The 21,177-nt window shown below is 54.8% G+C and overlaps 8 protein-coding genes across 8 annotated transcripts; 4 read left to right on the forward strand and 4 right to left on the reverse strand.

Annotated features, from left to right (window-relative positions):
* Nucleotides 1-416: 416 nt before the first annotated feature.
* Nucleotides 417-2,276, reverse strand: LMJF_17_0830 (conserved hypothetical protein; the record flags this gene model as incomplete). The annotated part of the gene is made up of 1 exon (XM_001682289.1): nt 417-2,276. The coding sequence occupies one exon, from the start codon at nt 2,274-2,276 to the stop codon at nt 417-419; it is 1,860 nt and encodes a 619-aa protein (XP_001682341.1).
* Nucleotides 2,277-3,180: 904 nt separating this feature from the next.
* LMJF_17_0840 (conserved hypothetical protein) lies at nt 3,181-4,752 on the reverse strand (the record flags this gene model as incomplete). The annotated part of the gene is made up of 1 exon (XM_001682290.1): nt 3,181-4,752. The coding sequence occupies one exon, from the start codon at nt 4,750-4,752 to the stop codon at nt 3,181-3,183; it is 1,572 nt and encodes a 523-aa protein (XP_001682342.1).
* A 775-nt stretch (nt 4,753-5,527) lies between these two features.
* On the reverse strand, nt 5,528-5,881 carry LMJF_17_0850 (conserved hypothetical protein; the record flags this gene model as incomplete). The annotated part of the gene is made up of 1 exon (XM_001682291.1): nt 5,528-5,881. The coding sequence occupies one exon, from the start codon at nt 5,879-5,881 to the stop codon at nt 5,528-5,530; it is 354 nt and encodes a 117-aa protein (XP_001682343.1).
* A 975-nt stretch (nt 5,882-6,856) lies between these two features.
* LMJF_17_0860 (hypothetical protein) lies at nt 6,857-7,300 on the reverse strand (the record flags this gene model as incomplete). The annotated part of the gene is made up of 1 exon (XM_001682292.1): nt 6,857-7,300. One exon carries the CDS (start codon nt 7,298-7,300, stop codon nt 6,857-6,859), a length of 444 nt encoding a protein of 147 aa, XP_001682344.1.
* Nucleotides 7,301-8,936: 1,636 nt separating this feature from the next.
* META2 (META domain containing protein) lies at nt 8,937-10,271 on the forward strand (the record flags this gene model as incomplete). The annotated part of the gene is made up of 1 exon (XM_001682293.1): nt 8,937-10,271. One exon carries the CDS (start codon nt 8,937-8,939, stop codon nt 10,269-10,271), a length of 1,335 nt encoding a protein of 444 aa, XP_001682345.1.
* Nucleotides 10,272-12,879: 2,608 nt separating this feature from the next.
* On the forward strand, nt 12,880-14,565 carry LMJF_17_0880 (conserved hypothetical protein; the record flags this gene model as incomplete). Its single annotated transcript, XM_001682294.1, has 1 exon — nt 12,880-14,565. One exon carries the CDS (start codon nt 12,880-12,882, stop codon nt 14,563-14,565), a length of 1,686 nt encoding a protein of 561 aa, XP_001682346.1.
* A 1,579-nt stretch (nt 14,566-16,144) lies between these two features.
* On the forward strand, nt 16,145-16,483 carry META1 (conserved hypothetical protein; the record flags this gene model as incomplete). The annotated part of the gene is made up of 1 exon (XM_001682295.1): nt 16,145-16,483. The coding sequence occupies one exon, from the start codon at nt 16,145-16,147 to the stop codon at nt 16,481-16,483; it is 339 nt and encodes a 112-aa protein (XP_001682347.1).
* Nucleotides 16,484-18,275: 1,792 nt separating this feature from the next.
* LMJF_17_0900 (conserved hypothetical protein) lies at nt 18,276-20,303 on the forward strand (the record flags this gene model as incomplete). Its single annotated transcript, XM_001682296.1, has 1 exon — nt 18,276-20,303. One exon carries the CDS (start codon nt 18,276-18,278, stop codon nt 20,301-20,303), a length of 2,028 nt encoding a protein of 675 aa, XP_001682348.1.
* Nucleotides 20,304-21,177: the final 874 nt, after the last annotated feature.

Here is a 21,177-nt window from a genome sequence, read left to right on the forward strand (position 1 = left end):
AACATCGTATGTGACACCTGTAGTATCCATACGTGTGACGGCCACGTGCGCCCCCATGCCTTTTATTCTGTTTAACGAGCTCTCTCTTGGGCCGCCGTCTGAGTGCGTTAAACGTTTTTTTTTGTTCTCCCTTGTGTTGCTGGGCTGTCCATTCCATCCACCCGCTCTGGCCACACTGGCGGGTTGGGATGGGGTGTGGGCGTGCAGAAGTTGGCCACGACGGCAATGCGCTGTCCACAGCTTTCCCCCCTCTGAGTACACATCTCCGCCGGCAGCCAGCAAAGACAAAAAAGAAGGACGGCGACAGTAAACACAACCACATTGCTCTGGTTGAAGAGGGTGGGTGAGGGCGGGAACAAGTCAGGAAGCGCCACACACACACACACACACACACACACACCTGCGTCCGCCAGTCGTCACGGCTGCTGCTGCTGCGTTGTGTCTTCGAACCAGCTCAGCGTTGTTGCTGCCGATTCCCGCGGTGGTGCGCCGCCGTCGCCGTCGGTACAAGCAAACGAAGGCGAGATATGACCAGTTGTCATACCTGACGTCGAAGACGGGGCTGAGGAGCAGCCTGTTGGTCCCATATCCTCGAAGATGCACAGCGCGCTCGTTGGCGGTTGCTGCGAGGGCTGTGTGTCTGCAGTATACCACAGCGGGGTGCTTGACTTAGGTGCCGCTGTGGAGGCAGAAGACGTTCTCGTCGCCTCTGTGCGTGCTCGTGGGTGGTGTGGCTGAAGACCACCACCAGTACCTCGGGTGTTGTTTCGATTCTGCCAAACGGTTTCGTCGCGCCTGGTCGCCGACGGGGGCGTCCTCCCGTCAGCCCCTTTCGTGGGAGACACCGGCGATGCGGCTGCAGGCGCTATCTGCTGAAGGGGAAGTGCCGGGGAAAGTTGTAGTGCCGCCAGCAGCGTCTCTGTTGTCGGCGCGAGAAGCGCGGCAGCAGAGGGTCTCGTGGCACTCCGGCAACTTGCAACGACCTCCTTCACAGCCTCGTCCACGTCGAAGCCGCCGCCGCCAAGTCCTGCCTCGACAGTGCGGTTTGCTGCAACAAACTGGTGAGAGGCACGAAGCACCTCTAGCCACACCGGGTCCCGTCGAATACGCGAGGCACCCAGCACAGTAGCTGTGTCATGTGGATGGCTTTCCGACGGCGGTGCGGCTAACACGCTGCCTCGACGCACACGTGGGAGGTCGATGAAGGTGAGACACCCGTGCCCCTTCGCACACTTGTCCAGGGCCACAAACTTTGTGGATGCCGCCGCTGCCGCTGCCATCGTCTCCGTCGCGCCCGCGCTTGGATGCTCGACGGTGGCTTCGAAGTAGCAGTGAAGGTGCGCGGCAAACCAGTAGGGCGCCTTTGCCTCCTGCAGCAGGCGCATGGTGTGCGGGTTGCCCAGGGCGTGGCGGCGGATGTCATCCGTGAAATACGGCTTGAAGCGCAGCAGCTGCGCCTCGTCGCCGTAGCTGGTGATGCCAACGGGCCAGTCGTGGGAGAGAAAGAGGTCGACCATCGGCGGCGACGCGGCGAGCGACGTGGCTGAGGTTGTCTTGGTCGTCTCAATGGTGCTGTTGCTGCGTATTTTCTGGGTGGCGCGCAGGTAGGCGTGCAGCTTCGCGACCTCAATCCGCCGCACGTGATAGGCGGACTTTTTGGCCATTGGATTCAAAGCGTACGGCCGGGGTGGATACGGGCGGTCGTAATCTGGATCCTTGAAGATGCCGCTAAGCCCTGCGATGGTGAGACAGTCGTCCACGGTGACGACAGAGGAATGACCTAGATAGAAGACGTTCGGCGCCACAAAGCCACCGTAGCTCTCCTGCGCCAGGAGGTCAGAGTTCTCATGGTTGCCACCTACAAAGATGGTCAAATACGGTGCCAATATTTGCGCCTTGTGTCCAGTGGATGCACCCGACACATCGGCATAATACTTTTGGAAGTCACCGAGTACCTTGTACTTGTCCGGCACTGCCATGCTGTCCATGTCCCTGGCCGTCCGCACGGCCTGAAAGTCACCGCAGCAGAGCAGCACGTCGATCCGCTTGCCAGTTTGTCGCTCGTGCTCGCTGCAGGAGTCGTAGATGCGGTCGAGCTCTCCGTGACAGCACCCTTGCACCGCAATATGGTAGAAGCGCTCATTCCACGAGCCTGACGGAGACGCTGACGTGGTAGTAGCTGTTTCCGACTGACCTGACGTCGGCGCTGCAGGACTGGGAAAAGTGCTATCCCCACTCGCCTTCAGCGTGGCGAAGATTTTGTGCGCTAGTGACATATTGCCCTCTGTTTCGCCAGAGGGCAGACCGTGCTAGGACAGCGTTGTTCTAACTGCGTACGCGCACGATGATTCCGTTTTTCTGCCACGGAAGCATGAAGGAGAGCAACGCATGCGTGTAGAGAGGGGGAGGGGGAGGAAGAGTTGCACTGATGCGTGAGCGGCTCTCGTAGCATGCTACTGTCCTATATACTCTGAAGGCTGCTGAGTGCACGCAGAGCAAGCGAGAGAGGGCAAATCCTTGCAATCGAGGCAGAATCCTGAGTGTTGATGTCATCTGCGGCTAGGCACAAACTCAGAAGGTGAGGTAGAGTGGGGGAAGAATGAGAGAGAAAGTACGATATCAAAACCGACCTCCACGCTAGACTCACCATGTTGCATGTGCTCTCGTGCGGTACTTTTCCTCCTCTACAATGTCTGCGTCCAGCACTTCTCTCTCTTTCGTTTTTTTTTTGAGTGGTGGTGGTGGTGGTGCCTGACTTCATCAGGTTAAACTCGTCATGTAAAAAACTGCCTTAGAGGGAAAACACACACACACACACACACAGAAAACGGCAACCACAACAAGAGCGACAACCGAAAAAAGACGGAGATTAATAACACGCCTTGTATTTCTTCCCTCCCTCTCCCCGCACCCATGCGGTAGCCCACAATGTAGAGAGACACACAACAGAAGGGGGAGAGGGGAGAAAGGTGGTGGAGAGGGGTCTTGCTTTTCTCACACAGCACCGCGTGTCCCTTGCTGCACTCCTACAACTCGAAAAAACAGAAAACAACAACGCCCGCGCTGAAACACATACACTGTTGTACACACACATACACACACACACACACACACACACACGCAAACATGCAGAGGGAAAAAACAAAAGGTGAGGGAGGTGTACTGGAGGAGAAACGCGATCTACTTGGGTGCCTTGAGGTAATCTGACTCCAGCTGCCGTAAAAGCGAAGGGAACACATCCTTCTCATCCGCATCGGGGAGACCACCGCTGAGCCACCGGATGACGCCTTCATGGTCTACCAGCATTACATGCGGCAGAAGATAGTTGCGCAAGCCCAGCGTAGCGTAGAACGGCTCCAGTAGCTGGCTGCCAACAAATGTGGAAGAGGCTATCAGGGCATTTTTGATCTCGTCGATGGATGGCTGCTCTCCAGATTCCGAAACTGTTGTTTGGGAAAGCGATTTGGCGAATCGGCTCACGTACAGACGCTGCACCCAGCGGTACTTGTAGACGTCAGCACTACGTAGCGAAATCACATCGATCGGCATCGGCCGCGACGATGAGGCGGCACGAGCATCGCTGCCGTCTTTTCCTGTCGGGCCCGATCTGGAGACACCGTAGGGCGACTGCGCATCTGTGGCGCCGCTTGTTGCTGTGCCCGCCTCTTGGGCTGGGGAGGAAATATACGGCAGGAGTCCTGGGCAGATCGTGGCGTAGGCAAGCCGGCGCCAATGTATGTCGGCCTGAGAGCCGAACTTCTGCCCTAATTGGGAGAAAATGACTACCGCTGGCCGACGAAACATGGAGGGTGTCATTGTAGTGAACAACTCACTGGCCTTCGCGTTGTACGACTTACCAGCGCTACCTCTCGCCTCTTGCACCGTCATAGATGGGAAATACGAGGCAAAAGGCCATGAACTATGGCTGACAGACAGAAGTGTGGCCAGCTTCGATGTGGTGGCTGCGCTGAACGCGTTGGGAGAGCAAAACTGACGCATGTGTGCGCAACGCACGTGAGGAAACGTAGAGCTGATTTGGAACTGCAGGCCCTGCTGATGCAGCGCTGCCGTAGAACCGCCCCGCTCCGCGAGATCGCCTTGCGCAGACGCTCCGACAGAAGGTGCAGGCTTGATCGACGAAGACGTCGAGGACCTTTTTCGTGACGCGCTGCGCCGCTTGCGCGACAGAAACGGTGGGCCGCGCATCAGCTTGCTATCTTGAATGATCTTGAGCTCGTTTGTGGCGTGCTCGTTGAAGTAGCGCAGCATTCGCTCCAGTTCATTGTCTACAGCGAAATCCATTCCGTATCGAAAGTACTTCAGCACCAGAAAAACATCGCGAGACAGAATCGGCTTGTCAAGATCCATCCCGACATCGCGAAAGATCAGCATCTTAGAGCGCTCTGCTTTGATTTTGGCTTCAATCTTTTTGCGTCGCTCCTCAGCTGCCGCGTTGTAGGTTGGAAAGGATGGCAGCCGTGAGTCCGACTCCATCTTGGACAGCTTCTGAAGAAACGGGTTAGAGGCACCCGTTTTCGCGTCGCATCGGCTCTCGAAATTCGCCTGACCGGACACATCGAACTTTGTGTTCACCTTCTTTCCAACAAGATCGGTGGTGCTCGCGTCACCATCACCCTTCTTTTCAGAGCCGTTACTCAAGGGGTTCGGCTCTTGGAAGAAATTGGTTTTACCGGAGCGGCGCGGCAATGCTGGAGGCGCATCTTTCTCCTCTGCAACAGCCCGCTTTCGCATATCTTCCTGTAGCTGCCGTAGCACTGCAGCAGGGTCCTCATCTTCTATGCAACCTCCGCTGCTGCTGGTGCTCTGGGTACTCGCTTTACGCAGCGTCAGCAAGATGGCTGTGGCGTAGCCCACTTCACTTCGCCTCGAGTGAAACAGGAGCTGTAGACGCCGCTGCATCTGTCCGATTTATAGAGTTTTCTGAACCACGTGTGCGTGTGTGCGTGAAAGGTAATGAGAAGGGGGAAGACGAAGCTGAGAAGGTAGCGTGGTTGCGACAATAAACGCGGAAAGAGGCTGCCACGATGACAGGAGAGCTGGTGCCGAAACGTCTTCAGCTCACAGCTATAATCGTCAACCCAATTTGCTCGAAAGAAGTGAGGGTTAAGCAGCTACTAAGCCGAGAAACTCATCCGAAGAAATAAAAAAAAGCTGAATCCCTGGGCGCTTGCCAAAAAAAAATGTACAGTTCAATAGATTTTGCATGAAACTTTGCTTCGTGTTGCGACACTACATCTTACTTTAAAGTTTTTTCTTGTAGGCGCTTTACCACGAGGACACAGGATTTTCTCCTGACGTTGCGCTGTTTACCCGTTAGCTTCGTTTGACAAGTGAGAAGAGCAAGATCGAGCACGAGGATGAGAAGCTACCGAATACTTTTCAGTAGTAAACGGCGTCTCGGGGTTCTGCAAGAAAAAATATATATATATATGATCCCTGCCGAGGAGTTGATGGCTACGGCGCGCAGCAGAGGGGCCTACGCCAGCGAGGAGTCGATCTAAAGGCGCTACTTTTTGCTTTTTCTGCGAGCTTTATCAGCGTGGAGTCGGCGAACATCCTTCACAGCTCCCATGATCTGCTTTCGGAGATGCTTGAGACCCTTCTCACGCTTATTTACTACGTGTGCAAACTGAATCGAAGCGATCTCCTGCGCAAGATTCTTCGGGGCATGCTTCTCTGGCTTCGTGAGCCCTAGCGACTCCTCTAGTTGCGCCTGCTCGCTATTGTGATTGAGGAACTTCTGACGCTTGCGTTGACGGGTACCGCGGAGACCTTTAGGTGTTTTCTTGCCAGCATTGCCAGCCTGAGCGTGTGTGACGATGGCAACACTCTTGGCTCCGCGTCCGAAACCTCGACCCATCGCACAAGAGGGGAAAACTACTAGATCTACTCTAAGTGACAGCACAAAAGTAAATGATAAGAACGAGGTGAATGACAGGATGGGCAGAGCGAAGCCAAGATTCAAGCCAGAATCAGATGGGTTTCAGCACCGTTGTGGCCTTTGAACCAGTATTGCATGGTTGCTGTCAATGAGCTGCCACGAGTTTGCCCACCGGTACAGTTCTTCGCTGAGGGTGAAAGTCACAGGCAACACTGATGGCCAGAGCGTGCACTTTTGTCATACTTCTATTACGATATCTTTTTTTTCTCTCAAGAGCTATACACATAGATTCTCGGTTTTTTTTTTCACAACCACAAGGGGGTAGGCCGTTTAAAAAGGAGGAGGCAAAAGAAGAATATATATATATATATATATATATATATGTTCACGCCAACGATAAAAAACGCTCAGCATGCAACGATCACCTGCCACAGCCGTCAGCAGCTCCGAGAAGGCACTGCTTCGCGCATACAGTACAGGTCATCCCGGTTCTTTTGCAGCTAATGACTGCCGGCGAAGTGACTTACGTAGCTCATCACATGTATTGCATAGAAAGACCGAATGGTGCTCACCTTTGCATGACACACAAAGAACCATCACGCATGCATGCAGATGGGCAATAAGGGGGACGGAGACAGTCCAAAAAAAAGCAGGATAGGTAGCACAAACCTCATAATGTATGAAGAGTAGGTTTTCACAGAGAGACGAAAAACAAAGAAATATGGTGGGATAAGAGAGAGCACAGGAAAAAAGCTTAAAAAAAGAAAGTAAACTGAGACAGCTGATTGCCCAACCTCGATTGGGCGCAGGCAAGTCCAAGCAATAAAAGCTATAACTCCAGCGCGTAAACGGTACCAACAATGAGTTCCGAAGGCTGAAGCAAAATGTACAATAAAAGAAACGATGTCAAAAAAAGTATGAGTGAGTCTCTTTGCTGTGAGCGCACTCCGTCCGCTAGTAGACTTGACCATACCCTTGATTTGGATGTCCTTGATGCTGCTGGCGCATATACTGCGGGTCTGGCGTGTACTGTTGACCCTGCGGGTACTGCTGCATATCGTTGTAGTTTAGCGTGTACGGGACCTGCCGCACGCTGCCGTAGCCCGGGTCGCTGCCCACCGGCATCTGATCTGCATCATTCCCCGACTCGTTTGCCTCCTGCTGGCGAAACGACCTGGAGGGTTTCGCATTGCCATTGCTGCTTTGTAAGCTTTGGGCGCTTGCCGATGCTCGCATGCTACCGCGAATCGAGTGGATGCTCTTCGGCCGAGCGGACTTTGGGTTCGGGTTGTCGTAGTACTCGTGGGTAACCAGACGTTCCTTTTCCTTGTTGAAGAGCTTTTCGGTCTTGGTGGTAACACTCCCCCACCACATCGCGAACTTGGTACTGAACGACATTGCAAAGTAAACTAGTCTGTAGTGTGAAAGGTGAGTGATGCTGTCTTCTGAGCAACGAGGAGAGAAACGAGAGGGGGACAGGACAAAAAAGTATGCGGGGCAGGTTGGAGAGCGGTTCTTCCATGAGCCAAAGCAAACGGACATTTGTGGTGCGCACGAATAGTAGGGGTGACGTAGGGAGATCCTGTACGGTGTGACCCTGTTACTCACGGACCATCACTCTCAGTATTTCTTTCGATAAGGGGCGTACCTTGGGGTATTTATATTCCATTTGTTGCGGGAGCGCGACGACTGTGGGGAAACACTCCATAACGTGGGGTTCGCAGATTGGGTAACCGCGCATCGTGCACACAAGTTGAGACTTTCAACATGCTTCAAAGTGGACTCGACAAAGAGCTGTGTAAGCTCATTCTTGCAGCCGGCAGTGCTACAATTATGAGGCTGCGGTTCGCGCACGAAGAACTCCCTTTGCTTCGGTGAAAGGCAAGCGACAGCTCGGTAAGCCAACAGATGTGTTTGCCGCACCAACTCTGCAGAACAGTGTTTGTGCCTAAAAGCTGTGTCTTTGACAGAGGGTGGTTATCGGGGGAGGGGCAAGACCTGCTGGCGAGCGGTGATCATAGATGGGGTTCGCAGGAGTGGTGAGGGGGCATCAAGGTTTGAAACGAACAAAGTTATCAAATGATCAGTCAAAAGACATGATGAATTGCGTGGGTGGGGTGGGACGAAAGCATGTTGTCGCGAGGAATCGACTCCAGTTAGCAAAGGTACCGGTGGGACAAGGCTGCGATTACACTTGTGATAGAGCCGTTTGAATCAAACAGGGGAGGGTGGCATCGAAAGGGAGGGGGAGGCAGAGACTGGCAGTTGATGCGGTGGTAGAAATGCTGCATGGCTATACTGCGGCTTTCTCTTTCCAACACCACACATGACGGATGTTAATCACGCAACAAACACCTTTTACTTCGCCACGCTAGGAGTTGATACTTGCACTCTTCTGAAGACAAACAGTCATCTTGGGCGGGGGGGGAGTAAATCAGCGTCTCTTGCCCAATCGCCATGTCAAGCGCATAGGGGCGAGCGTGGAGAAGGTTTAATTTTCCCTCTTCAGCTCGCGCTTTCCATCCAGTCCAGAAAAAGAGTATTTTCCGAAAGGTGGCCGATTTTTTTCTTTCCTTGCTTACGCTGGATCACTCGTCCTCAGTGGACCACAAGCGCATCATCAGAAGCCGCTATGCGAAAAAAGGGCACACTTAAAATACCAAACCTCAAGGAGGCCAGAGAACACTTTCTTTCAGCTTCGTGCCATCGCGACTGCGTGACCACAAATATGCTGCCTCCTCAGCTACTCCATCTTCTTTTCTCACCGCCGCGTCTTTGCCCCCTTTTCTTCACGGTCACCCTTACTATTGCACGTGAAAGGGAAGTCGCTCTTTTCATTCGGTTCTAGACTTCTGAGAATCTGCCTTTTTTCTTTCAGTCGTTTGCAACTTCTATTGGCCACATACACACACACACACACACACACACACACATACACACGCATACACACACACACACACACACTACTTCACAACCACAACTGTTGCATTCAGCTCTGGATATAAACACCGAGCGATAAGGGACTGAAGCAGCCATGACCACCGCTGATGACGTTTGCGGCGCGTACACTCTTTCCCACTGCGACGGGAAGGTGGCGCCGACAAAGGCGACCCTGACCATTCACCGCTGTGGGGAAATACTTACAGCGCATGTCACTGTTGTAAATGATCTGCGCGGAACGGTCCAGTACGAAAACTGCCACATTGTCGGCTCTCTGCATTCCACGGGCAACGAGGCCAGTCCCGCTCAGGAGTCGGTGGAGCAGGCTCTGAGCAAGGGATTTGCTGACGGCTTCAATGTGGTGGTTGAGATGAACCAGGTTCTTCTCAAGAACGCCAACAGCGCTTTTGTTTTCGCGCGCTTGTCGAAGCTTTCGGATCTCAATGGCGAGCACGCTATCATCGCGATCAACGACCAGCCGCCGAATCAGGAGATGACGATGATTTTCACTCCCGACGGCAACGGCGGAAGCTTTGTCGCTGCCAACATTGCGAACTCCCTGCGCGGCAACTGCCAGATCGATGCGGGTCTTCTGCGCGGTGATCTTGCAACAACACAGAGCGAAGCAGACGAGAGCCTAATGCAGGTGGAGAAGTTGATCAGCGAGGGATTTCAGCAAGGCTTCCATGTTTGCATGAACGAGTCAGGGATTCTGCTGCAGTCTTCCGAGGCCAACATCCAACTGTGCCGGATTGTTAGCCACAGCGACCTCGAGGGTGAGTATGTGCTTAAGTCGTTCAACGGTGCTCCTGTTCCCACACGCAACCAGCCGAGCATCGTTTTCAAGTCCGTTAACACAAACGAGGTAGAGATCTCCATTGTTGTGGCTAATCGCATTCGCGGGACTGCTGCCCTGAATCAGAACGTCTTGTCCTCTGAAGAGCCCCTCATGTCGACTCGCATGATGGGAACTGAGGAGGAGTCGCAGCTGGAGAACGCCTTCAACGTTGGTTTTCAGTACGGCCTCGAGACGATCTCCCACGGCAACGAGCTGACGCTGAAGAACCAGGACTGTAAATTTGTGCTGGTGAAAGCGGCGGCTCCAGCGGCCCAACACGGCGGTCCGACCTACAAGGGAACGTACTGCAACAAGTGCTTCAAAACCGAGGGTAACGGTCTACTATTCCGCATCGTCAACGAGCACGAAAAGAAGTGGGCGTTTTACAACGACACAGAAGATCTCCGGATTCGCGTGCGCGCTACGTTCGGCGCCCGCTCCAAGATCGAAGCTCTAGACAACGCCAACATGTACAAAGATGACGACGGCCGCTACGTCGTCGAGGTCACCGTGGATCCTCAGGCCACGGAGATGTTCATTCAAGGTGATGTGAACGGCTTCAGGGTGCTGTACGACGCTCAGCCCATTTAGAAGCTGCTTCCACAGTGTTTTTTTTTGCTTTGTGTTTGAGCTCAGAGCCTATTCCTTCCTATTGTCCAGAGCGAGAAAAAAAAACTGTGTGATAAATATTTGAATTATTTAGACCCATCTTTTGCGTGCGCCTAGAGCTATCCTAGTCGCCAGGGACAGTCAATTCAAGTTCTGGTTTCTTTGCTGTTTTTCCCCTCTCGCAGAGACTCATCGGACTCTCGATGCTCATTCATCCGTGTATTTTGCTCTCATTCTGTTCACGAACTAAGTGGTCCGGGCAGGTGACATGTATCTCAAATTCATTGTCCCACTGACTCATGCTTTCTGTTTTTTTCTCCAATATACACTTTGACCAAGCGCTTCCCATGTTTTATTGGTAGAGTTTATGTACAAAGGTGCTCTGTATATCGTGCTTTTTGCTGGTACAGATGACTTTGTTGAAGAAGATCTCTGCCTCTAAAAAGCGTAAGAGTGTGACACGTTAGGACATTGGCTTTCAGCGAAGACAACTCACCCTGCCATGATATAGTGCTGAGAAGGAAATCTCTCCTGCAGAACCTTTTCTGTGAATGCCTATTTCACTCCAGTGACTTCGTGAAATCGCCCCCTCAAAAATAGCAACGCGAAAGTGTTCTACAGCGAGGCGTGCTAGTGTGCTTCTTGGGCGCGCTTCCTTAGCCACATTGTTTGGCTGATGTGAATTGCCGTCCTGAGCACATTATATCGGTGTGCGAATCGAGGTGGCGTACCAGAGCCGTAGGGCCGAGTTTCGCACTACTGTTTGATTACGCTCTTCGCTTTCTATTTGCCTTTGGTCACGCTTCCGGCTGACGAATGGACAAAGCAGTACACGGTGCGCTTAACGCAAGCAGTAAATGCCTCTTTTTGCACTTCCCTCCTGACTCGTTATGATAGCATTCTCCTCCTTTGACGCTGCGGGCTGAGCAAAATGGCTTACCTTGACATTTCGAAAGCGACGTTTTTTTAGGTGTTCCACCGAGGCAAGACATAGCCAAGGAAAACACCGCTTTCAAATTCATACACGAGAGAGAAAAAAAGGAGCGGAAAAACGATCCTTTTCGCTGCTTAGTGTGCAGCTGCACATCGAGTGTGACATAAACAGTCAATCACCCCCGAAGCCATGCTGGTCGACGAGCATGTATCATTTTCACATCTCAGCCTTTCTAACACTCGCCGTAGAGGCACTTGGTACGCACCTCTGTTTTGGAGAAGGCGGGGTGCACAAAGGGTGGGGGTTTCAAAAAGTCCTCTTTGTTACGGAAAGAATGCGACGACCTTGCGGTACACGAAGGGATCATTTCTGGGATGTCATCGGAGCTGTACAGTTTAATCGGTAGGTAATGCATGCAGAATGCGCAATCGCATACGACCACATTCTTTCTCCTCTCAGATGTTCTTTGCACTTGCTAGCTCGTAACATGGCCGTTGTTTTTCTTTTTGTGGAGTGTTTTATCCTTCCTCAGGATGCCGGCCACTTCACCGTGGTATCAAGGTCTAGTGCCTACTCTTTGTGGGGAAGCCAAGAGCCTGTAGCCTGTCCTCATGTACGGTTGCGGACTCGTGGTGTCAGCAGATAGGTGGGGGCTGGCGCTGTGCCAGGGAGAGGTGCGGTCATGACCACATTTTCACAGTCTCACCACAAATGGTGTCCAACGATTTGACAAATGTTGGAAGAAACTATCCATGACGAGCAGCTCACCAGCGCATGCTTGCAAAACATGCGGCACCTCCTGCATCCTACCGGGTGGGCTGATGAGGCACATGCCGGAAGCATGAGTAAAGTACCCCGAATCAAGATGATCGAGTCCTCCGGACCCTCATGCAGAGAGTCTCCACACCACATTATGGAATACCAAGGGGCGAAGCAACTGATGGTGAAACACAGCACGCACGCAGGGTGTGCAGAGGATCTCAGAAGGCCCTGGTCTAGAGCTGGCCAGCTTCCTACCTGAGTGCATCCGGCACGCACCTGAATCAACCCCTGTTATCCGCACGACAGATGCCACTGCTTCCGCCTTTGGGCATTACCCTGGATACGGCCCGCTGTGGATTAAGGAAAGGAGTCTACCCATGTCTGTGCCACCGATCGCGCAGAAAGTATGCGAAAAAGGGACGAGGAAGGACACGACCCTGTCAGGCGCATGATCCGGTTCAACGGCAGGAAGGCTCGCTCTAGACGAACAGGGTTTAGTTGCAGCACAACAGAGGAAGATGAACCGCGGTTGTGCATGCGCATACTTGCTGACCTGGTCGTAGTAGAATGATACGTTAAAAGAGGACAAAGAAAAGCATCTTTGTATGCTTCTGCTGGTCTCTCAATGTTTCTGCTCCACCAAACATAATCGACGTTCTTTGATACCTCTGTTTTTCTGCCACTGCTGTCACGGCGGTGCGTGCGTGAAAGCTACGAAGGCAGGTGCTGTGAACAGCTGAGCTGTTCTTTTTGTGTCTCTTATCGTGAGAGGACTGCTTCGCTGCGAAAACTCTTCCACACCCAGAACAATGCGCTCTCTCTTCCTTGCTCTGTTGGATTCTTCTTTGCTCCTATCGGCGTCCGCTAAGGATTCGCGTGGGGTCAGTTTGATCAATGGCAGCACCGTCTAGCGAGAACAATGCTGGCACTCCGCTGTCATACACTAACAGTGCAGTTGAAGCGTTTGTTGCAGATGCCACCGATATTCGCGATCTTCTTTTCAAGTACCGTGCTGACGCAGAACTCTTGAAGCATGAGCTGAGCAGCTTTGTACATCGTGAGATTGATGAGCAGGCGCAATTCTCGCACTTGCGTGCCTCTGTTAACCAAACCGAACTGGCCTCACTGCGTGACCCCAGATTTATCGAGTATCTAGCGCGACGTGAAGCGGAAGAGAAGCGTGTGGCTTCGTCTGCCTTCTCAGCTGGTGACGCGACGATTAGTAATCGAACTGATGGTGTAGGAGCGACGAACGCCAGTGCTGACTGCCAGTGGTGGGCGCAGCGTATGAAAGAAGAGGGCTCGCCATGGCTTCGCTGCTGGGCACCCGATGCAGCGCTGCCCCTGGCAGCCTTCAGGCGCCTGTCGGACGTGTGGAAGGGATGGAAGCACACAAGTGCTGCGTACGATACCGAATTTGATAGAATGCTCGAGGAGGTGTATGCAAGAGCGCCGCCGCCTTCTTGTAGCGCCAACACGAGGTACTGCTGCTTTGGGAACGGCACTCTTTGCATTCTTCCTATCGAGGACGACGTGGCGATAGTGAATGACCTTGAAAAGAGGGTATCACAGATGGCGGGAGCCTCTTCGGAACCCTTTTCCAGCTCACCTCCTCCGCTGAGCACGGACGATGCCGGCTACGCGGTGGCCTCTGTGCTCGATAGCTATTTTGCTGAGTTGACCAGCGCTGTTGCCATGACGCGCGACGAACTTCACGAGAAGGTCTCCACACTGGTGCAGAAAAGGACGCTGACCAATGCGGATAGTCACGCCACCGTGGCAGACAGTTTTCGACTCACTGGTGATGCCTGGGACACGTTGAGCTTTGCTCGCCCGGATAGACTGAGGCACGCTGTCATGGTGCGCGGCTTCTTCTTTAAAGGTGGGCTTTCCTTGGTGGAGCAGCTCGGCGCAGAGGTGGATGTCGTACCACTCTTCTTTGCACATGAGAAAGGCTCAAGCAGGCTGGAAGAGCGTGGGCAGCGCGTTCAGCGCCTTTTCTCGCAGACCTTGTCTACTCTCTACAGGGAGCTTGAACGAGCCTGCGATGGCGTCACGATGCTAGGTGAAACAGCCCTCCCGCCAAACGCAGCACTCACTGTTGCTGTGAAGGTGCCCTCTTCTGAGCGCGACGTGGTCAAGGGTGTGCTGCTAGACGTGCACCCAGTTAGCCCTCAGTTGTCGTTTGACGGTCACGTCACCTGGATGGACGTGTGCGCCGTCGGGCGGCAGCGTGCCTGTGCCCCGCCCGGGACTCAGGAGCCTCTTGGCGCTGCTGCCGTCTCACGCGGCAGCAGCGACGAAGAGTGCAGTGTTCTCTTCCGCCTCACCCGTCTACCTGTGGCGTCACTGCAGCCGTACGATGCCGTAAGCCGTCGCGTCTTTCCACTGCTTAATCGACAGCTCATTGCAGACCAGCGGCGCAAACACGAAAGGACAGTCGAGGATGTAGAAGTGCCAACAGGAGGTGTGGCTGACGTCTCGTACTCAGTTCCTTCGATGACTATACCCATCTGTGTTGGCGCTGTAGCGTGTGTAGCTGCGGCACTAAGCGTGACCCGCTGGGTTCGGCGATCTTAGCTTTTTTTTGAACTTCTTTTTTAGGAGCCTGCGCCTCGAAAACCTGTGCCGAGGCACTCGTGGCCTGCTCCAGCTTTGGCGCCTCCGATTCCGCTTCTTTATCTTCGTTTGGCCCTGTTGTTGCCCTCTTGGGCAACCTTCTCCAGTATGCCCCGCCGCACAGACCCGCGTGTTTTTCCCTCTCTCGTATCGGCGTGTCGGTGTGGTTCTGTTGAACAAAAGGTCGAACTTCTCCAGCACAAACTTTTTTTTGTTCTTTCTGCCCTTTCCCCCTCCTCCCCCCGCTTCCGTCACGTGCCACACCGATGTACCGGCATGTGCTTGGATTTAGATGGACTTGACTTTCCTCAGAACAATCCTTTCTCTCTCTCTCTTTGTGTTTGTTTTTCGCTTTGATTCGATTGCCTTTGTCGTCTAGATGCACACGATGTACACACACACACAGATACACGGACACTTACACATAGGCACATGCAAACATGGTAGCGAGGGAACAGAAGCCGCGTACCCCGTTCCCACGCTCATCGGCGCTGCTTGCATCTTTTTCTCGAGCACTTCTGCATGTTGCCTTCTACTTTTCTCTTCTTGAACCCTTCCACGAATCCATGGCGCTGGCTTTTGCCCCCCCCCCCTCCCCTTCTTCCTCTTCCTCCTTGATGAAAGGGGATATCAAGGCGCGGTATCTCAGTGCTCAGTGCCTCCGCTCTGTGGGGAGGAGACAGGCAGTCCCTTTATCCCTTGCCAATGCGAGAGCCACTTCTGGTGGCCACAGGGTCGAGCGCGCCGAGGGCGTGGTGAAGTCAGAGCGACACATGGCTACTCGTGTCGGCGGTCAGGTAGTGGATGGCATGGCGTCGGAGCGACCTGCGACCGCGAGCACGCTTGTGCTGCCGACATGACAAGCCGAGTGCCAGCGTGGCTCGAAGGCATCTGTCACCCGACCCTCGCTGCGCGCTGGTGGAGGGAGCCTGCGCCACCGCGAGGGGGGTGCGCCAGGGGCGGTGGCCAGCATGACGGGGGCGGCTGTGAGGCGGCCTGCGGAGTGGGGTGTGGGTAGAGTCCGATGCCGAGGCCGTGCTCTCAGATGGCGGAGCCGGCACATTGCTGTACCGGCGTGTGTCTAGGGCTGCGTCGCGCCACGCTCCGGGTGGGATGTGGCGGGGATGGATAAAGTGAAGCAGAACTCATGTTGTCTGGCAGAGGAGTGGGCACGTTGACGAAGAGAATCTCCATCTCGCATTTTTTACCTCTCTCTCTCTCTCTGTCTGCCTAACGAGCGTCACACACGCACACACATACACCCACTCGCGGCGACTGCCAGCAGTGCCACAAGCCACTTGAAGCTCTTTCACCAATAACCTCAGCAGCAAGCGAAAACAACAACAAACAAACAAAAACAAACCACCCCATATATAGCGCGAAGCAGTGCCCCGCTTGAAGTGACAACGAAGGAAACAACAAACAACAAATTCGGCCGTTGTGCTTCGCTACAGAGGACGCTTCGCGCATTCATCCCTCCCCTCTCCCTCTCTTTCCCTATTCTCTTTTCCGCTTTTTTTTTCTGTTTCGCCTCCGGAAAATGGAGATGAAAAACTTGCTTGGCAAGCACAAGATTGTGTCCGTCAACGGCAAGCCTGCACCGGCGGGTGTGACGGTGGAGTTCAAGGCCAGCGAGAACAGCGGATCCGTTTACATGCACGCGAAAGTGGCGAACATCATGAACGGCCCGTTGAAGCTCGCAAACCGCAAGCTCTCTGGTGCTCTTGTGTCAACGATGATGTTGGGCAGCGACGACCTGATGAATATCGAGAACGCCCTCAGTCAGGGATTCATGGAGGGCATGACATACACGGTGAAGGACGGCGGCAAGTTGACGCTGCAGTCTAAAACACATATCATCATGCTTGTTCCTGCGTAGATACACGCGCCCTGTCTTATTATTATTATTATCTTACGCCTTTCATTCTCTCTTCTCTTTTCTACACTGCCCATGGACGAAGTTCGCATGACACTCTTGCATTCTGACGCGTACATAGCACCACACGCACATGCGCGCACACACACACCCAACGCAAAAGGCACGCGCATGGCCATCATTGACAGAGGGGGGAGGGAGTGGTGGTGGTGGTGGTGGTTTGTGTCACTGCGTACGGTCGCCGGATTTGATTTGCTCGCCCCCCTCTCTTTCGTTTGCGTTACTTCGGCTATGCCTATTCGCTCTTCTTCTTGTGCCTCATCCCTGTATTCAGTATATCTGTGCGCCATATGGAGTAGGGAGGGGAGAGAGGGAGGAGAAAGGGGGCTGATGAGACGGGAGGTCGTGTAGGAGCACGGGGGAAGGGAGAGAGGAGCTGTGGTGATGATTGGAATATTAAGTAGACGATACTACCTTCATCTCCATGGCTTTTACACACACACACACACACATATACACACCTCCTCCTCCGCCCCCTCCCCCCTGCCTATTCCGTCTTTCTTTCATTCGCCTACACCGCGTCATGGGGGCCGCCTGCTTCCGCCGCCTTCTCGCTTTCGTTCCTTTTCATCACCCCCCTCCCTCTCACGCTGGATTGTTTGATCTATAGACGTGCTACGAAGACTGGGGACGAAGGAGAGGAGGGGAGCGGCGGTGGTGGTGGTGGTGGATGTGCGTGTAACGGCGGGGTTGCTTGAGTGGCAGGGTAACATGAGGCGTGCCGAGGCCACTGTGCGCTCTGTTCATCTCCTTGTGCTGCGCCTCTGTTCCATTCGTCTTCTTCGCGAGCTCTCTCTCTCTCTCTCTCTCCATCAAGACGTTGCACTCCCTCCATCATCCGCATCTCTTGTCTGTCATTTTCCTTTTGAATTCCATCCACTGGAACCACCCGTTGATTTCTCTCCTCCTCCGTATCTTATGCGCCTTATATGCATATACGTGCATACGCACACACACATATATGTATATATATCTCCTTCACCTGCCGTATTACTCCCCTGTGGTTTTGCGTGTGTCCTCTTCGGCGCTCTCTGTCTGTCCTTTCCTTTCCTCTCCGCCTTTCCTTCTTCTCTTGCCGCTGAACATCTCTTCATCTGTCTTTCTCCCTCGTGGATGGTAGCTCGCTGATGAGGCGCATGCTCCGCCAAGGCGATTTGGAGGTGACGACGACGACCAGCATCGATGACAAAATTTCGCAGCAAAGCCGCAGGCAACAAAATAATTGAAACACAAAACACACTCTGTCGGTGCGTCTGTTCACGTGCGTGTGGCTGTGTGCCACCCGGAGAATCAAGCACGCACACTTCCGCGAAGAAGACGGATCCGTTAAAGCTCCTCATTTCGCTGTGATGGCATGAGCGCTTCTTTGCAGCAGCGCAGTTTCAAAGAGCGGAAATATCTGTGTGTGTGTGTGTGTGACAATTCTGCCCCTCTCTCTCCCTCCCCCATTTCATTTCGCTTGCTGCCATCTCTCTTCCTTCCTCTCTCGCACACTATGCGCGTGCCCTCTGTCATGTGTATCGCACGATCGCGTTTGCCTTTGCAACTGAGTAGCAGCAGCACCGAACTGCCTGCGTACACCGGCCCACTCACACTCACATCCATCGAGGGATTCAGGCAAGTGCACAAGTGTGGCCTCTTGGTGGCCGTATTACAACCATAGCAGCAGCAGCAGAGAAAGGCACTCTTCCTTGACCTCTTTTGCTCGTCCACACACACGCACACCATTGCTGAAATGCTGAATGCCGCCCTGCGCACCAAGCGCAATGGCGCAGCACCGCCGGCGCCGGTTCCGGCGGAGAGCGAGTTCCACCAGATGCGCATGCAGGAGCAACTGCGCAACCACGCCATAAAGGACTTTGACGCCACCGAGCAACAAGTATCGCCGTCCTACTTCGTTGCCTCCCTGCAAGAGCTGTGTGCGCAGCGTTTGGCGGACAGCTTTGCTGAGTGTGCGGAGGTGGATGCGCTGCGGGAGGAGCAGCCAGATCTCTACGCCATGGTGCTGGAGCGGCTGCCGACGCAGCCAGACACAATGCTGCCGCTGCGCATTGCTGTCCCGCGGATCATTGATGAGAAGTACTGGCAGCGCTGCTGCAAGGCTCGATGGCCGCTGGGGCAGCTCTCCCGCATGACAAAGGGACAGAAGCTGCTTGAGAAGGAGTACGGGTGGAAGCGCTTGTTCCTTGAGCAGGTCCTTAGCGACTTCCTCATGGCTCTTGGCAGCAGCAGCAATGCGGGGGACGGCAACGGCAGTCTGCTTCCGCCCGGTGTCATGACGGTGGTAGCCGGCGAGGCCCTTGCCGTCTCGCAGAAGGGCATCACGTCGCTGGCGTCCGCTGTCGGAACGTGCACTCCCCGAGACGCCGACGCCAGCCGCTTCGACTTGAGCCTTGACGACGAGGCCATCGCTGCGCTGCGTGAGCTGTGCGCCATCTGCCGCGACTACATCCACACAGTTGATTTGCCCTGCCAACTGGTGCACTTCCGCCCCTATGAGCATCTTTTTGCACACGTGCCCGGCATCCTTTCCTTTCGTCTCACCTTCGGGGTGGCGAACTGCGGCGTTCGTGTCAGTGTGACGGACATGATCGGCTTTCGCGACGAGGACGCGCAACTGATACAACAATTGCTACGGCACTACACCGCTCTAGAGTCCCTGCGGCTCCCGCTGAACCGGCTGGAAAACCGTCATGTGCAGATGATTGCGGCAGGTTTAGCAAGCTCGACCACGCTGCGCGTCCTCGACTTCTCGCAGAACTCGCTGACAGACGCCGCCGTTGTGGAGGCGGTATCGCTGCTGCTCTGCCGGCCCGACTTCCCGCTGGAGGAGCTGTACCTCGCTGACAACCAACTGGCGGACAAGGCGGCGGCCGCCTTGGCCGAGGCCCTGCGGTTCAATAAGACACTACGCATCCTGCACCTGCAGCAGAATTGCATTGGCGATGCCGCCGGTGGGGCTCTGCTGGTGCGCTCGCTGGCGGTGCACCCAACGCTAGCGAACATGAACCTCGGCAGCAACCGTCTCGGGACGAGCACCGCGGAGGCGCTGTCGGAGGTGCTCCCTCAGCTCACACAGCTGCGCGTGCTTTGCCTCTCTGGCAACTCGCAGCTTGTCGGTGAAGAGGTGTCCTCGCTCCCCTTCCCCTCTGAAGGCGCCGCCGCAGCGGCGACTGTGGCCCCGACCGGCTCCACCACCTCCATCTCTTCGGTGTACTCCACCCGCCTCTTGACGGTGTCTGCCAAAGAGAGTGAAGCCGAGGCCGCAGAGACCGGTACTGCAGACAGCCAAAAGGCGGATGAAGAAGGGGAGGAGGATGAGGCGGATGCATCCCTCACCCATGCAGGGATAGCGGAGGGAGAGTCCTACAGATTCACCGTCACAGCGCGGCCTTCTGTGGCGACGGTGGCCGGCGAGGATGTGTCAACGCTGCAGCACAGAGGCCCTCGTGCGTCGAGGAAACAGAAAGACACGTCCCAGCTTCTGCCCACTGCCGCGTCGCCGCCGCCGCCGCTGGCGCAGACGGCTGGCGGCAGGCTCATCGCCGCCGCTGTCAAAGCCAACGCATCGCTCGTGGAGCTGGACGTGCGCTTCTGCGGCTTGACACCGGCGGAGGAGCAAGAGATCATGCGTGCGGTTCAGAAGCGCGTGTACCAGCACCAGATGGACACGTCGGTGGCCTTGAGAGAGGCGGAGCAGCGGCGTGCGTTGCAGCACCGCGCAAAGGAACGGGTCGCGCGCATGACAGGACGAAGTGTCTAAGACGGAGGTGCGGAGCACAGCGTAGGGAAGGAGCGAGAGCGGCGTGCCGATACACACCAGGGTGCACCGTAGCACTGCACGCCTGCAGCGGTGGGGGTGGTGGAGCAGCGTGCTGTGTGGTGGCCCTTGTGCACACACTCTCTCTCCTCTGCTCTCCGTCTCTCGGCTCGCCTTTTTATGTAAATTTCCTGTGTTTACGTCTGTCTTGTCCTTTACCCTTCTCACCTGCGATGTATCCTCCTCTCCCCTCCTTCCCTACTTCGGACCTGTGACCTCTTCGCTTGTCTCAGTGTCTTCTCGGCATCGCTCGGCTCGCTTCGCAGAGCTCAAGGGGTTTTCGAGTGAGGCGTGCGTCTCTGTGAATGAGGCACACAGAATGGATGGCATTTTCGCTCCCCGCCGTCCTGTGTGGAAGAGACGCGCACAGGTTCCTCAGTAGTGATGCGGCATCGGCTGTCAACCCCATGGACAGCGGGTAGGGATGCGAGGTTTTCAAGACGCAGGATGAGCCCTCTCCAACTCTGCAGGTCTCACTGGCGCTCCTCCCTTCTCTCCACAACGGCACATATTCCCACGCGCATGGCTTATGTTGCTCTCACGAGAGAGCGCTTTCTCTGTTCCTGCTGTGGACATCACCCCTCGCCTCCGTCTCCTCCCGCTCTTCCACTTCCTCGTCGTGCCACCACACTACTGGCATCACACGCAAGTATGCGCGCCGGTAAGTCTCCTTCTCCCCCTATTTTTCAGCCACCACCGCACTGCTACACCTCTGTCTCACACGTGCTTCTCACTCTGTTCCAGACCCCCATACCCCCACCCCCCTTAAGTCTACCGACTGCTGTTGCTGCTGCTGCTGCTGTGGTGATAGCCCTCG

This window comes from Leishmania major, chromosome 17 (assembly GCF_000002725.2).
Source record: "Leishmania major strain Friedlin complete genome, chromosome 17".
Taxonomy (NCBI): domain Eukaryota; phylum Euglenozoa; class Kinetoplastea; order Trypanosomatida; family Trypanosomatidae; genus Leishmania; species Leishmania major.